At 40.7% G+C, this 14,711-nt stretch overlaps 1 protein-coding gene across 1 annotated transcript; it reads left to right on the forward strand.

The window, feature by feature from the left end:
• Positions 1-353: 353 nt before the first annotated feature.
• Positions 354-14,510, forward strand: LOC117371089 (E3 ubiquitin-protein ligase MARCHF9-like). Its single transcript, XM_033966694.2, has 6 exons — positions 354-1,240; positions 3,292-3,405; positions 5,793-6,051; positions 9,417-9,572; positions 10,550-10,742; positions 12,140-14,510. Exons 2-6 carry the CDS (start codon positions 3,329-3,331, stop codon positions 12,457-12,459), a joined length of 1,005 nt encoding a protein of 334 aa, XP_033822585.1. The 5' UTR covers positions 354-1,240; positions 3,292-3,328; the 3' UTR covers positions 12,460-14,510.
• Positions 14,511-14,711: the final 201 nt, after the last annotated feature.

Below are 14,711 nucleotides of genomic sequence, written 5' to 3' on the forward strand. Positions count from 1 at the left end.
TCCATCCTCCAAAGCTTAAGGTCTATGGGTTGAGTCTTTGAAACCCTTCGAGCTGCAGTTTGTATCATATTAAGCCACTGGGAAAGAAACAATTCAAATTATCATTCTGTTTGATACGTCTGAATATCTATGCAAATTTACGCACATTTTCAACATCTCCCCAGCACGTGCGCGTTCTTCGGGACCTTAAATGTTTGGCCGATTCCGATACGCCCCATTTCTCCCTCTCCCTCATCTTTAAACACACACACAGCGCTTTTCAAAAACACCAGTTATTTTCACGTTTGGACGCCGAGCGCGCACACGTGGTCCTTACGTCACGCGCTTATCATCAGCACCTTGGACAGCAGCCCGTGCCAAAAAGATCCTGACGCACAAGGACGCACCGCACTGGCACCGCTCCTGTTCCCTATTAAATACAACTTCCTGGGAAAAAAACAACAGGATACGAGCTTCCATTTTTCATTTTTCACACCCAGCGGAGAGAGAGAGAGAAAGAGAGGGAGCTAGAGGGACAACAAGAAGGCGATGCCAACTGGATGTTTTTGTCTTATTATGATGTTTTGTCAACTCGGAATTCGCCTAGAGATGGCATAATCGGACTCCCTCCACGAAAAACGACTCCATTTGTGTTTTAATATCCGAATGATCTTTTGTCATCATCAAGGAACGCGAGATTTGGACACGGTGGGCCAGAGAGTGAGTGAGAGGAGCTATATGCCACCGCTAGACAACAAAGGCGCATTTTGGCACGCGCTGTTCGCTGTCATCTCAGGTGTGCGTAAAGGACAGAACTCACAGCCATAAAAGCGTTTGGTGTCACGGAATTCAGTGCACATTTCTGCGTGTCTTTGTTGTTACGCGCGTCGTTTCGGTCATTCCTCGTGCGCGCTATAGGACGCTCGTGTTAATAGGCTAATTATGCAGGCGCTGGAGGATGGAGAGAGCGCGTTTGGATGCTGCTGCTGCTGATGATGATGATGGTGCGCCGCTCTCACAGTTTTTAGAGTCCATTAGAGTCGAGAGAAGACGCCTAAGCCCCGTGAGCCGAGGAAGCGCGCTCCCATTGGCTGGATGACGGTGCACATGGTATAACAACAGGATATGCAAAGGACTACGGGCTTCCACCGCAGCCTATCATGAAGGTCCAGGCCCGGATCGACCGAAATCAGCGCTGTAACCAGGAAGTGACCCTCAAAGCGCGCACAGCATCACCCCTCTGATCCGGGAGACTGTGGGTGTAAGTAGGAGACTCTGTTCTGTCATTTGCAGTTGCTGTGCATATTAAGTCTACTACTGTTGATATTAAAACTGTATGTCAGATTTAGATTTTATATTTCACAAACTTGAGCTATCTGTGTCCCCTGATATAAGGTAGAGGTGTTCAAATCAAATATAGGTTAGGTTGTCCTGATAACAATCGTAACGTTGATTTATTGTTAATTACAAAAACATTGGACACGATGGACAAGATGTTTATGTCATAATTTGGTGTTTTGGTTCTCAAGATGATCATCCAATCAGACACTTAAGTCTTTCATTTAGGTTTACCAGTCTCAATCCTGAAATCCAGTTGTTTTAAACCTGGATTTCGTCACCACCTAAAACTCAGCATCAGCAGTGACTCACTCATCAGTGTAAGTTCTCAGTGGCCCAGTGAGTGAATTCTGGAGGTTCTGAGCTTTCACATGAGGCCTGTCTATTTACTCAGAAAGGTTTAGGCTCTGGCAACCCAGATTCAATTGTAATTGTAGGGTTAGATTTAAAAAAACAAACAAAACAAAAACAGTAAGAGCACAGGCTGCATACAGTTCCTTTAATGTTCCTCTTTCAGTGATTCAAATGTGTTTTCTATCTTTAATAACATTCACAGCAGAATAATGTTTTGAAGATTGAAAATTTGTTTTATTCCAATAAGACTGAATCTAATAATATAAACACACCAGAATCTGAGACACATTTAGAACTACTGAACTCCATATAATCTTAAAGGTGCACTATAGCAACTTTTGATGGGCTTACTACAAATATTAAAAAATACATGCATAAATAGATGCATCCTTACTGTGAGCAGGGTTGCTTCTCCAAAGATCTGACTTGTAACCTGGCCTATAGTGCCGTCACCAGGCTGGCTGCTTAACTTTATTGTGACAAATAAGTTTAATGCCACACTGTGAAACATTCTATAATACAACAGCATCTCTGTGTTGACAAGCAGGTGATGAACCCTCCACCCGAAAAGCTCCATAGTGCATTTTAATAATTTCTGATCATTATAGTTTTGTTTTAATAAATAATAGTTGATTAGTTGATGATTAAAGGCACAGTGTGTAACTCTCTGAAGGTGGTCACCTGATTCGATGGGAATAGTTAAAACCATACTACGGAACATTCTCCATGGAGATGGATATGTTTTATGTCATACTGTGAAATATTATAGCCAAAGAGTCAGGTTTGTGGAGATGCAAGCCCGCTCAGAGTAGGGACCATGTTTTTCAATGGTTCCTACTCTACTTTCAATAATGGTAGTACTGGTAACTTCAAAGTACTGTTCTGTATACAGTTGAAACCAGACTTTTACATACATCATATGAAAAGACACATACCCTTTTTTTCTCACTTTCTGACATAAATTCAGACACATTTTTCCTGTTTTAAGTCAATTAGAAAAAAAAATATTATTTCTATTTGCTACATTCTAGAATAATGAGAATGTCCTCTATAGACTGTGTCCTCTGTAGACTGTGTTCTCTGTAGACTGTGTCCTCTGCAGACTCTGTCCTCTATAGACTGTGTCCTCTGTAGAGTGTGTTCACTGCAGACTCTGTCCTCTGCAGACTCTGTCCTCTATAGACTGTGTCCTCTGTAGAGTGTGTTCACTGCAGACTCTGTCTTCTGTGGACTCTGTCCTCTATAGACTGTGTTCTTTGTAGACTCTGCCCTCTGTAGACTCTGCCCTCTGTAGACTGTGTCTTCTGTAGACTCTGCCCTCTGTAGACTGTGTCCCCTGTAGACTCTGCCCTCTGTAGAGTGTGTCCTCTGTAGACTGTGTTCTTTCTAGACTCTGTCCTCTATAGACGGTGTCCTCTGTAGACTGTGTTCTTTGGAGACTCTGCCCTCTATTGACTGTGTCCTCTGTAGACTCTGTAGACTGTGTCTTCTGTAGACTGTGTTCTCTGTAAACTGTGTCCTCTTTAGATGCTGTGCTCTGCAGACTCTGTCCTCTGTAGTCTCTGTCCTTTGTAGATTGTGTCCTCTGTAGACTCTGTAAACCGTGTCCTCTCTGTGCAGACCTGTCTCTGTGGTGAGTCTGAGTCTGAGCTGAAGGATGTTTAAGAACCGCGTGCGCATGTTCTTCAATGAGCTCAAAGTGCTGCTCCTGATGCGCTCCGGCTCCAGCACCAGGTCAGTGCCACAATCACACACATCTACACCAGGTCAGTGCCACAATCACACACATCCACACCAGGTCAGTGCCACAATCACACACATCCACACCAGGTCAGTGCCACAATCACACACAGCTACACCAGGTCCGTGCCACAATCACACACAGCTACACCAGGTCAGTGCCACAATCACACACAGCTACACCAGGTCCGTGCCACAATCACACACAGCTACACCAGGTCAGTGCCACAATCACACACAGCTACACCAGGTCAGTGCCACAATCACATATCTACACCAGGTCAATGCCACAATCACACACATCTACACCAGGTTAAGGCCACAATCACACACATCTACACCAGGTCTGTGCCATAATCACACACATCTACACCAGGTCTGTGCCATAATCACACATATGGGCCCTTTAGACCCGATTTACCATAAAATATAACATTTCAAGTTAAACTACATCAAATCCGATTCTTTGTTGTCAATAGTCTCTACAGTGCACACTTATCACATTCACTAGTGTTGTTATCCTACACAATAGAAGTCATCAACAACATTAACATCAACACAAACTGCATTACTCAAACATGTTGTTGTGACTCACCACCTCACTGCAGGAAAAGAAACATTTAGCCGTATTTGACACTTAAAGCGCCCGTGTTACACTGTTTTCTGATCTCTGTTATAATGTTGTTTCCTCATCACAAACAGACCTGGAGTTGTGTTTTGTTTCATTCATTCATTTAACACACAAATCCTGCATATTTAGGCTGAGTTTTTCTCTCAAACAGAAAACACCCCGTTCCACCTTGTGATGTCATGTCATAATACAGGAAGTGCTCCACTGTGTTTTTAATCTCCATACACCTTCACTATAATCATCTAGATATGACTTCATGACATCACAAGGTGGAACAGAGCATTTTGAGCTTTGGTGATGTAACAGATGAATAATAAAGGTGTGAATGAAACAAAACACAACTCCAGGTCTGTTTTCAGGAGGTAACAACATTATAACATGGCTAAAAGCTCACAAGAGTCCATTTTGCATAATATGGGACCTTTAAGTGAGAAGAGTTTTCAGTGAATGGAGTTGTGAGTTTGTTGCATTTTCAAACTATGTAATTTGGGAAAAAATATCAAATTTGGCACTACATAGCAGCCCAAAAATATCATCAGAGCTTATCAGCTAACAGCTGCTCTGGTTTCTATACAAAAAGCATAAGTGTAGGGTAATGTCTGTCTGTATGTCTCAGTTCACACCTTAGGGTACTTCAGTGGACATAGCTAATCTGCTCCATCAAATCTGGCTCCAATTCACTTTATATTGGAAAACTGTGTCCCCTCTCTCTGTAACTACTGCTGTCAGACTTGTCATTTTTTATCTTAAAAGATTTGTATTAACCCGCTCTACATGATCCTGGTATTTTATTTCGTTTTTGTGTCAGTATCTCAAGATATGAACATTAATAACAGACAAATCAGGTGCCTTCTCTCCTCAAGGTCGCTAGCTTTAGCAACAGGTTTGATTTACAACGTTGCTAACCTCCACTCCCTGCTAAACCAGCGGTGCAGGTGGGAAGGGGCATTACTTTCAACAGACTCGCTCCAGATTGGCTCTTTGGTTGCTATGATACTCACGGTTGGAATTCCGAATATACAACCTGGCATCAAAAAAGCCCCTGTAACTTCTAGCTTCGACGAGCTTCATTTGACTGGAGCCGAACGCCGTGGCTGATGTCACTCACTTAGTCCACTTCTTTATTGACCCTATGAATGAACCTAACTAAGAACAGATACTTCTTACTGTAAACAACTCGGTGTGTAGGTTTCAGTGTAGTTGCTCCTCTCTTCAGACAGACACAAGGCAGCGAGTCACCAGAGTCCTGCCAGAACTGAACAAACCTCTTGAGTGTTTATATATAAATCAAATTACAACTGTCCCATAGTGATAATGCAGTCGTTAATATTACCATTCTGATTTTATTATTTGGTTTGGAGCTTGTTATGATGTTACTGAGCAGATATGAGACATGAACATTCACTCAGCTGCTGACACAGGGTGATTCTGTTGTACTGCAGTCCACTCACACACACACAGAACACACACAGAACACACAACTCATGCATCAGCGTTCTTTTACACTTGAGGGAAGGTGAGCGAAGTGTCTTGCCCAGGGACACAATAACATAATTCAGCAGAGCCTTCAGATTTGTGGGCAGTGCACCCCTCAGGCCCAAGGTTGAAGAGATACACACCAGCAGTACAAAAACATTCACAGGCAGGCTGTACTTTCTATCAAGGCTTTTTCCCGAGCTAGTTCATCTGTCATTAAACTGAGAAAACTAAAAATAAAACTGACTGATGTCTCCTTTACCTGCCTCCACAGGTCGGACTCAGGAGGAGGAGGTCCTGATCCAGAGCCCACGATCGGTGCATCGTCTGTGGGGAGCTGTGGCTGTTCTCCCCTGGGCTGCTCTCAATCGAACAACCAGGACGCGGAGGACTATTACGGGAATAACCCCCGACCCCAGAGCCTGTCGCTGGAGGAGAGGGAGGGCAAAGGCCTGGACACGTCTCTGCCCAGCCTGTCTGAGATCAGCATCAAGTCCCCACAATGCAGGATCTGCTTCCAGGGGCCCGACAAGGTAAGAACCATAGACTGTATATGTAAATGGAGGTAGCTAAACTGCTAGTTGCCGTGTTACAAATAGGAAGCGGACATGGGCGCGCTTCCAGTTTTGTTGACTCTGGCTCTAAAAATTGAAAAACTGTGGCGCCTCTCTCTGTAACTGCTGCTGTCAGACTTATGATTTTGGTCTTAAAATGTTTGTATTAACCCGCTCTACATGATCCTGGTGTTTTTACTTCACTATTGTGTCTGTAACTCAAGATTTGAACATTAATAACAGACAAATCAGGTGTATAATATAAGACACATAGACTAGTATACGTCCATGGACCACTATGGAACCTAATGGACACTGAGGGATTACACAGATATAAGGCCACATGGGAATAGAAAAGAAAGTACTACCATTTAATGTTGAAAGAGGGAAAGAGTGAAGAAAGAGCGTTTTTATTATCTATATGTCTCAAGTGACAGTTCACACCTTAGGGTAGCTCAATGGACTTCACTAATAACATATACTCTCCTTCGCAAATTAACTCAAGTGTGTAGGTTTCAGTGTAGTTGCTTGTCTCTTCAAACAGATAGACGGCAGTGACTCACCAAGATCATATCTGGACTGAAGAAGCCTCTTGGATAGTGTGTCGAAAAGGATTGACTCTTAAAAACCTTTGTCCGCTTCAAAGAATTAATTTTTCTTTTGCGATGGAGCCGACCTGGACGACTGAGGGATTACACAGATTTATTTTGAGAAGTTCCAAAAAAGACCAGGTTATAAATACAGCGAACTTGCAGTATAATCTTTCAAATGTGGATATAAAGTGAGATTTATTACTTTTGATTTTAAAGGTGCACCGTGTAACTTTTCTAATATGGGGTTTGACCTGGAATGTTCCACAGCATGATATTAAATATGTTGTATCTGTCTTTATTCAGTTACACATGTTTTACTGCTAAAACAAAAATACCTTGAAAAATGCATTCTTACTGTGAGTTGGCTCGCCTCTCCACAGATCTGACATATAACTTGACTTGGTGGTGCCACCTGCTCATCTCCATGGAGATATTATTGCTTGGCCTGGAATGTCCCACACTATGGCATTAAATATGCTGCATCTATATTTCAATGAGAGCTGTTTTTATTGTTCAAAAATACCTCAGAAAAACTGCATTCTTACTGTGAGTGGGCTCGCTTCTCCTCAGATCTGAACTGTAACTTGGCCTGCTAGCATCATCCGCTTGTCTCCATGGAGATATTATTGCTTGGCCTGGAATGACCCACACTATGGCATTAAATATACTGCATCTATATTTCAATGAGTTTTTATTGTTCAAAAATACCTTGGATAAACAGCATTCTAACTGTGCACAGACTCGCCTCTCCACAGACCTGTACAAACCACCAGCTTGTCTCTATGACAATGGATTAATTCATTTCGATACTATGGGATATATGAGATGAAGCAATAACATCTCCACAGAGACAAGGAAGTGACCAAGGAAGTGACCAAGGAAGTGACCAAGGAAGTGACCAGAAAAGTTTCCAACTTCAGCTTTAACTGACAGGGGCAAAAGTTGAGCAGTTTTTAAAAGAACTGACACATTTGAGTCAGTGTGGACATCTTCAGTCTCTGAGTTTGAGCAGTGGTCAGATTCATTTAAAGCCTTTCACTGAGAGCCGGAACCAGACTGAAGCTGCAGAGAAAACGTGTCAATCCAGAAGAGCCTCAGGGAGTTTCAGTGACAACCCAGATCTGCCCCATCCTCCCAGAAGACAGCTGGGACGTCCAAACAACACGAGAGACAAGGCTGGAAGCTTTCGAAAATAGAGTTAAGAAATGTATCAGAAAATGTGTAATATTGTAATTATTATAAGAGGCTTCAAACAAAGGGATTTTTCTGCAGGTTTGGGCTTTGGGTGGATTTTAATGTGTTCCAGTTGGCGACAGTGGGCTTGAATTTACATTATAAAGGGTCCTTGCACCGGTGTAAACACATAGCTGCTCTCACCTCTGCCCGGCTCAAAAACAAATGTAGCAACAGCAGATATTTTACTACTATAGATAGTTACAGAAAATAGTGAAATAAAAACCCCAGGATCATGTAGAGCGGGTTAATACGAACATTTAAGACCAAAATGATGAGTCTGACAGCAGCAGTTACAGAGAGAGGGGCCACAGTTTTTCAACAGAAAGTAAATTGGAGCCAGAGAAGAAAATTAATGACTTTTTCCTCTTATCGATTTTCAATTAGATTTTCTTTATCCTTTTGAGAAACACAATAAAAAGACTTTTAGTACTGATTTCATGAACATAAACAGTACAGTTATAATCTCTGCTCCAAATCACACATTTGTGACAGAGGACCAGCTGTGATCTTTCAAACGAAAAACCCAAACCATAATTTTTACACATGATTCATGAGCTCTGGGTCTTTGGATTAACTGCTCCGCTCCAGGTGAGTCCCAGACCTTTTCTTACAGCTGAGACCTGTCATGATAATTACAATATTGTACAAGTCGGGAACCTTTAGTTATTTTGCTGTACTATGATCAGACTTGAGCTGTAGAGGGTTGAATAAATCATTTCTATGTCTCATTAAGTGTTCATTCTCATGTTCATTAACAGTACTGTACATGTAGAATTGTTTTTTTGGGGATAAATCCTGCTTTAGGGTGATTGTGCCAGTTGTATAAATGTCATTCAATATTATCGTTTATCGTCTAGATTTTCTTTAGCGATATCTCGAACTTTAAAATGTGTTTTCATGACGGGCCTAGTTCAGTGCCCCCTGGTTTACCCATTGAGACATTGGCATCCCGCACACATTTCCAGCCTGAGAAGCTCCGGTCATATTATTTTAGGGTTAATAGTTTTAATTAGTTGCTGTGGAACGGCAGTGACTCAGAAATACTTTATAGCGGTTTACATGTTTACATCCCTTCATTAAAATTCCCATATTCTCATCTAGTTTGGACCTTTTTTCTAAGTCCCCTGGGAATCTTTGGCTCTCTTTAGGAATGACTGGATTAAAATATTAAAATGCCTAAAATGCATAAAAATATTGAGTAAACACCATAATTACGGCTGCTGTGGTGACATTTTAGCTCATTAAATCATATATCTGAACACAAGAGAGTAGATTTTATATTTTTCTTTATTAATCTCTCTTGGTTTTCAGTATTTTTATGTTAAAATACCACATAGAAAAATACAATATGTGAATTTACTCTTAGATCATAATATTTACAGATGTTACTTAGAACTGCCTTATTTAAAGTGTTCCAACCTGCAAATGTTTAGCTTTCAAATTGAGACAAAAATATCAAATGTGTGTGGTTGTCCTTCAGTCTGTGTAAGTGCAGTTCCTGTGTGTGTCCTGCAGGGGGAGTTGCTGAGCCCGTGTCGCTGTGATGGCTCTGTCCGCTGCACGCACCAGAGCTGCCTCATCCGCTGGATCAGCGAGAGAGGCTCCTGGAGCTGTGAGCTGTGTCTGTTTAAGTACCACGTGCTGGCGATAAGCACCAAGAACCCACTGCAGGTATGAATACTACGAATAATACTACATATACTACTACTACATATACTACCACTACTATAACACCAAGAACCCACTGCAGGTATGAATACTATGAATACTACTACGAATACTACTACATATACTACTACTTCATATACTACCACTACTATAACACCAAGAACCCACTGCAGGTATGAATACTATGAATACTACTACGAATACTACTACATATACTACTACTGCATATACTACCACTACTATAACAATAAGAAACCACTGCAGGTATGAATACTATGAATGCTACTACATATACTCTTATTACTACTACTACACCAAGAACCCTCTATAGATATGAATACTGCTACCACTACATATACTACTACTACATATACTACTACTACTACTACTACTACTACTGCACCAAGAACCAATTGCAGGTACAAATACTACGAATACTACATTTACTACTACTACGGCACCAAAAACCCATGGCAGGTAGGAATACTACAAATTCTACATATAATGCATATACTACTACTACTACTGCACCAAGAACCTACTGCAGGTATGAATACTACTATTACTACATATACTACAAATACTACAACACCAACAACCTACTGCAAGTACAAATACTACTATTACTACAACATATACTACTACTACCACCTCCACTTTATCAAACAGCTCACACAGGGAGGATACAGTAGTACATTTATACCAGACTCATACAACAGTAGAACACTGTTGCGTAACAGATAATTCAGTGTCAGGTCACATCACTGTTTCATCTCCTTACACCTCCTCGTCTTGTATTTAAATATATATTTCTATATATATATTCTGCCTTATTTCACACCCGTCTCTCTCTATTTACACTGCTCATGTTCAGTTTTAGCTCCAGAGTGTTTTTCTCAGTGTACATAAGTCCCAAACTGTCCTGCGCTCAGATGATTCCGGTCTCTTCTTTACCGTTCTGTCCCTGTGTCTCCCTCTAGTGGCAGTGGATTTCCCTGTCGGTGATCGAGCGTGTGCAGATCGCGGCGGTGGTCCTCGGCTCGCTCTTCCTCCTCGCCAGCGTCTCGTGGCTCGTGTGGTCGTCTCTCAGCCCCTCGGCCAAATGGCAGAGACAGGACCTGCTCTTCCAGATCTGCTACGCCATGTACGGCTTCATGGACATCGTCTGCATCGGTGAGAGATTTCAACTACTACTACTACTACCATCTTCTCTACTATTACTGTTACTACCAATGCTGCTACACTAAGAACCCACTGCAGGTACAAAATATTACCACTACTATCACAGCGAAATATTACCACTACTACTATTATTACTACTACCTCTACTGCTACTACTGTTTCTATTACTACACTAAAAACCCACTGCAGGTACAAAACATTACTATTACTACTACTACTACTACTACCACCTCCACTACTACTACCCACTGAAAAAATACCACCACTACTACTACTGTTACTACACCAACTATTACTACTACTATTTACCACTGTTGTTCCACTGTGAAAAGTGATATGAGACAGAAAACACACAGCAAATATGAGATTTTGACAGACATGTTAAAGCCACTGTACGTATGTTTTGTTTGGGTTTTGTTTGTTTGTTTGTTTGTTTGTTTTTAATTTAGTTTATTGCTCTTAAAAACATGTATCCTCCACAAACCTGACTCTTATTTGGGTTGATTGAGGATCTCTTCCTGCTTGTTTCCATGGAAATGTTGTTTGTTATACCTAATCTTTCACAGTATGGCATTAAACCTATTCATCTCCCGTCAGAATATTCCGTAGTATGGTTTTAATGTTCTGTTTTCATGGAATCATGCAAGTGGTGCGCCTCCTCCAGAAAGTTCCCTACTGTACCTTTAACTCAATACATTAAAATGTTCAGGTATTTTATTTCCATTGACTGTTTAAAGATACACTACACTAGCTTGTATCCATAGAGACTGTGGAAGATTCCTTTTGTGAATGTTCCACAGTATTTTGTATTTTTTCAATAATGGTTGCTTCACCTGCTTGTCTCTGTGTAGATGAATACTTTTAATGCCCTAGTGCGGAACATTCCATTGAGAAAAGAAGCCAGTGGACCCTCCCTTCAGAAAAGTTACATTAGAACAACTTTAAATTCTCTGTAGCATCTTAGACTTAAAGGCGCTATACCTGGTTTTACCGTCAGAGCATCCTAATTATTCACCATGATGAGTTTATAAGTGCTTTTCACAACTTTCAGAGACCAGAGTAATGCTAACAACAACAACTAGCATGCTAACTGCGAAGATCCTGATTCTCTGACAGTATAACACTTAAGATATAGATGTGGACAGAGCATTTTGCTCAAATACGTGGAAAATCAGGGCGTTTAATCCAGCATTATTACATAGTGCTAATACAGGCTAGCCGCTACAAGCTAACTTCATCTTTTTGTTCCCAGAAAACTCACTTTAATAAAATTACACAGTCACTAATCCTTTCTGCTTACATTCTGTACTTTCTCACAATCACAACAAGCGTCTTATTGTCTCATTATGACCCTGTTTCATCTTTAACCTTTGACCTCTCCCTTGCAGGACTCATTATCCACGAGGGCTCCGCAGTTTTCCGCATCTTTAAACGTTGGCAGGCCGTGAACCAGCAGTGGAGGGTTTTGAACTATGAAAAATCCAAGGACCTGGGTGAGCCGAGTAGTTTGAACTCAAAACCCGGAGAGAGAGCGGCGGCTGCAGGTGGGACGGTGGACAGCAGGGGGCATCCCATCCGGAGATACGCCATAAGAACTATCTTCCATCAGAACTGTGGGTTCACTTTACTGCATGTACTGAACCAGATCAGAGCCAGAGGGCTGCACCGGAGAGGCCAGGAAGTAGTCATGAGGGTTACCACTGTATGAGAAGAACTATTTATGACGACTAAGACGTAAGAACTGAAATTACACTTGGGACAATATAGGGTTTTTAATGCAACGCAAACACTGTCACACATTTTTGGAGTGAAGTAAGTAAAAATGAACATGGGACTTAAGGAGAAAAAGAAAAACAGTGTGGAACGATGTGATATTATAAAAAGATCTACATCACTGCCATTGCACACAGCAAAAAATGACATCAGGATCTGTTAAAATGACTTGAATTACAAATATGTCGTGATTTTTTAATCTTTTCATTTCCCTTTTTAATTTGCATCGGATCCAGAATACACACTTCACACTTAAATGCTTTATGAAGATGTGAGTCTGGTCACCGGTGAATCTCTCTGTTTCCAGATGGGTATGATTAGCCAATCAGGGACGTGCATGGTCCGTCTGTATCAAAACAAATATGGCTGCTTACGAGGGATAAAGAAAGTGAAAAAGTATCACAGGGGACTGATAAACATGGACGATTTCTGCAGAATTAATGAGTAAAGTGCTAAACTTTGCTAATCTGAGGTGAGGAAAATGTGATTTTGTTCTACATGACAATGACCAATGAGCTCCTCTGTTTCACATGCGTTACTGAAATAAACAAAACTGATTGGACGATCATGTTTGGTTCTGGCCCGAGACACATCAGAGGGCGTGGTAACCAGACTGATATCGCTTTGCATAACAAACACAGAGAGACATCGCTCTGGATTTACCAGGCAATGTATTAAGTACAATATTTAAGTTTTATTTGTTTTTCTTAAATTTTTACTTGACATAAAGTTAGATTCTTGAAGGTGCTATGCCGAAAATTATTTTTGCAAATGAGTAAATCCTTTAATTTTCCATGATATTGATCGCAAACCCAGAAGAAAGAGACAAACGCTAAAAGCTGATTGGCTGAGTGTTGGTATTCCTGCTTCACTTTGCTGTTTTAAAGCTGTACACGCTACCAAAAAAACATGCATGTGAATACGAGCAATGTACCTCAGAACCACTCCAGACAGGTGTAAATACAGACTTCCTCCTTTCACAGGTTTGACAGTTTAACTTTAATTCAAGTCATTTTAATGTGTCAAAATGTTACTTTTTGCGGTGGATCAGTCATGTTTTGGTTCGTGGGTCACATACATTTGGGAACTGTCTAAATCATGAAATTGTAACGAGAAAGAATGACTCAGAATTTGGTTGTAGGATGACATGGTGTGGCTCAGTGGTAGAACTGCAGCACTTAAACAGGCCGGGCTCCAGTTTTTAGGTTTTCCAAATGTAATTCCCAAATTTGTGGCGTCCTGTCAAAAAAAAATAGGAAAATGGTAAATGGGGTAACAGAAAGTTGGAAGGAGAAAAGCTGTACAAAATGTTAGCAGCTTAGGTTGTTTTTTAAGAGCGCTAGCAGCCAAAACATACCGATAAAGTAAATACATCTACTACTATACTGTGTTTAAAAAGAACCCAAGTTTTTAATGTTTAAAGAAAAACAAAATTATTGTTTTTGGAATAGGCTCTACAAAATGTTGAGTGAAATGGTGAATAAAGTTTGATATAAACTAAAATTGTAATGTAATTTTCCAAAACATTATAACCTTATGTTTCTCCAAACCAAATCCACCAATTTTGAACCCCCAAAGACACTTTACACTGCATAATCCATTCACTCCATAACTGGTCGTGATAAGCTGATATCGTAGCCACAGCTGTCCTGGGGTAGACTGATCTCCAAGGCTGACAATCTGCGCCATCGGCCCCTCTTATCACCACTAGTCACTCATGGATCCAAAAGTGATGAGAAATGTGGATCATTACCATAGCAATTAACAATTCAAATGAACAAAATCATGCTTCAAAGAAAGGAATAAGTTCTGTTTACATGTGAAATCAGGATTGTTCATAAAATTGAGTGATGTTGTCATTATAAAGTTGTTTTTTCTACAAATTTGTTCTGTTATTTATTCATGTGTTTATTTGTGAGGATCTCTGCAACATTTTTTATATTTATTTGAATACATGTGCCATAAAAATATCTGTAAAAGTCTGATAAAAAAAAAAAAAAAAGGCTGGAAACATGGTGTGCTGAAAGAAACTGATGCGTTGTGTTGTGTTGAGAAGGTTTGGTTTGTCTCTTGTTTTGTCTCTGATCCAGTCTAAGGTTGAGTGATCCGATTACCTCTGAGTCATTCGGATCTGTACAGTAAAAACCTGTAAACACATTTTACTCTAAACAGAGACTCGTGACTCAG

The sequence above is a fragment of the Periophthalmus magnuspinnatus genome, chromosome 5, assembly GCF_009829125.3.
Source record: "Periophthalmus magnuspinnatus isolate fPerMag1 chromosome 5, fPerMag1.2.pri, whole genome shotgun sequence".
NCBI classification, from domain to species: domain Eukaryota; kingdom Metazoa; phylum Chordata; class Actinopteri; order Gobiiformes; family Gobiidae; genus Periophthalmus; species Periophthalmus magnuspinnatus.

Bases quoted from the DNA above. Each gene is read 5' to 3' on its own strand.
- LOC117371089 (XM_033966694.2), top strand. From the start codon at position 3,329: ATGTTTAAGAACCGCGTGCGCATGTTCTTCAATGAGCTCAAAGTGCTG. The intron at 9,573-10,549 runs GTATGAATACTA...GTCTCCCTCTAG, and splicing joins GCACCAAGAACCCACTGCAG to TGGCAGTGGATTTCCCTGTC. The intron at 10,743-12,139 runs GTGAGAGATTTC...TCTCCCTTGCAG, and splicing joins CATGGACATCGTCTGCATCG to GACTCATTATCCACGAGGGC.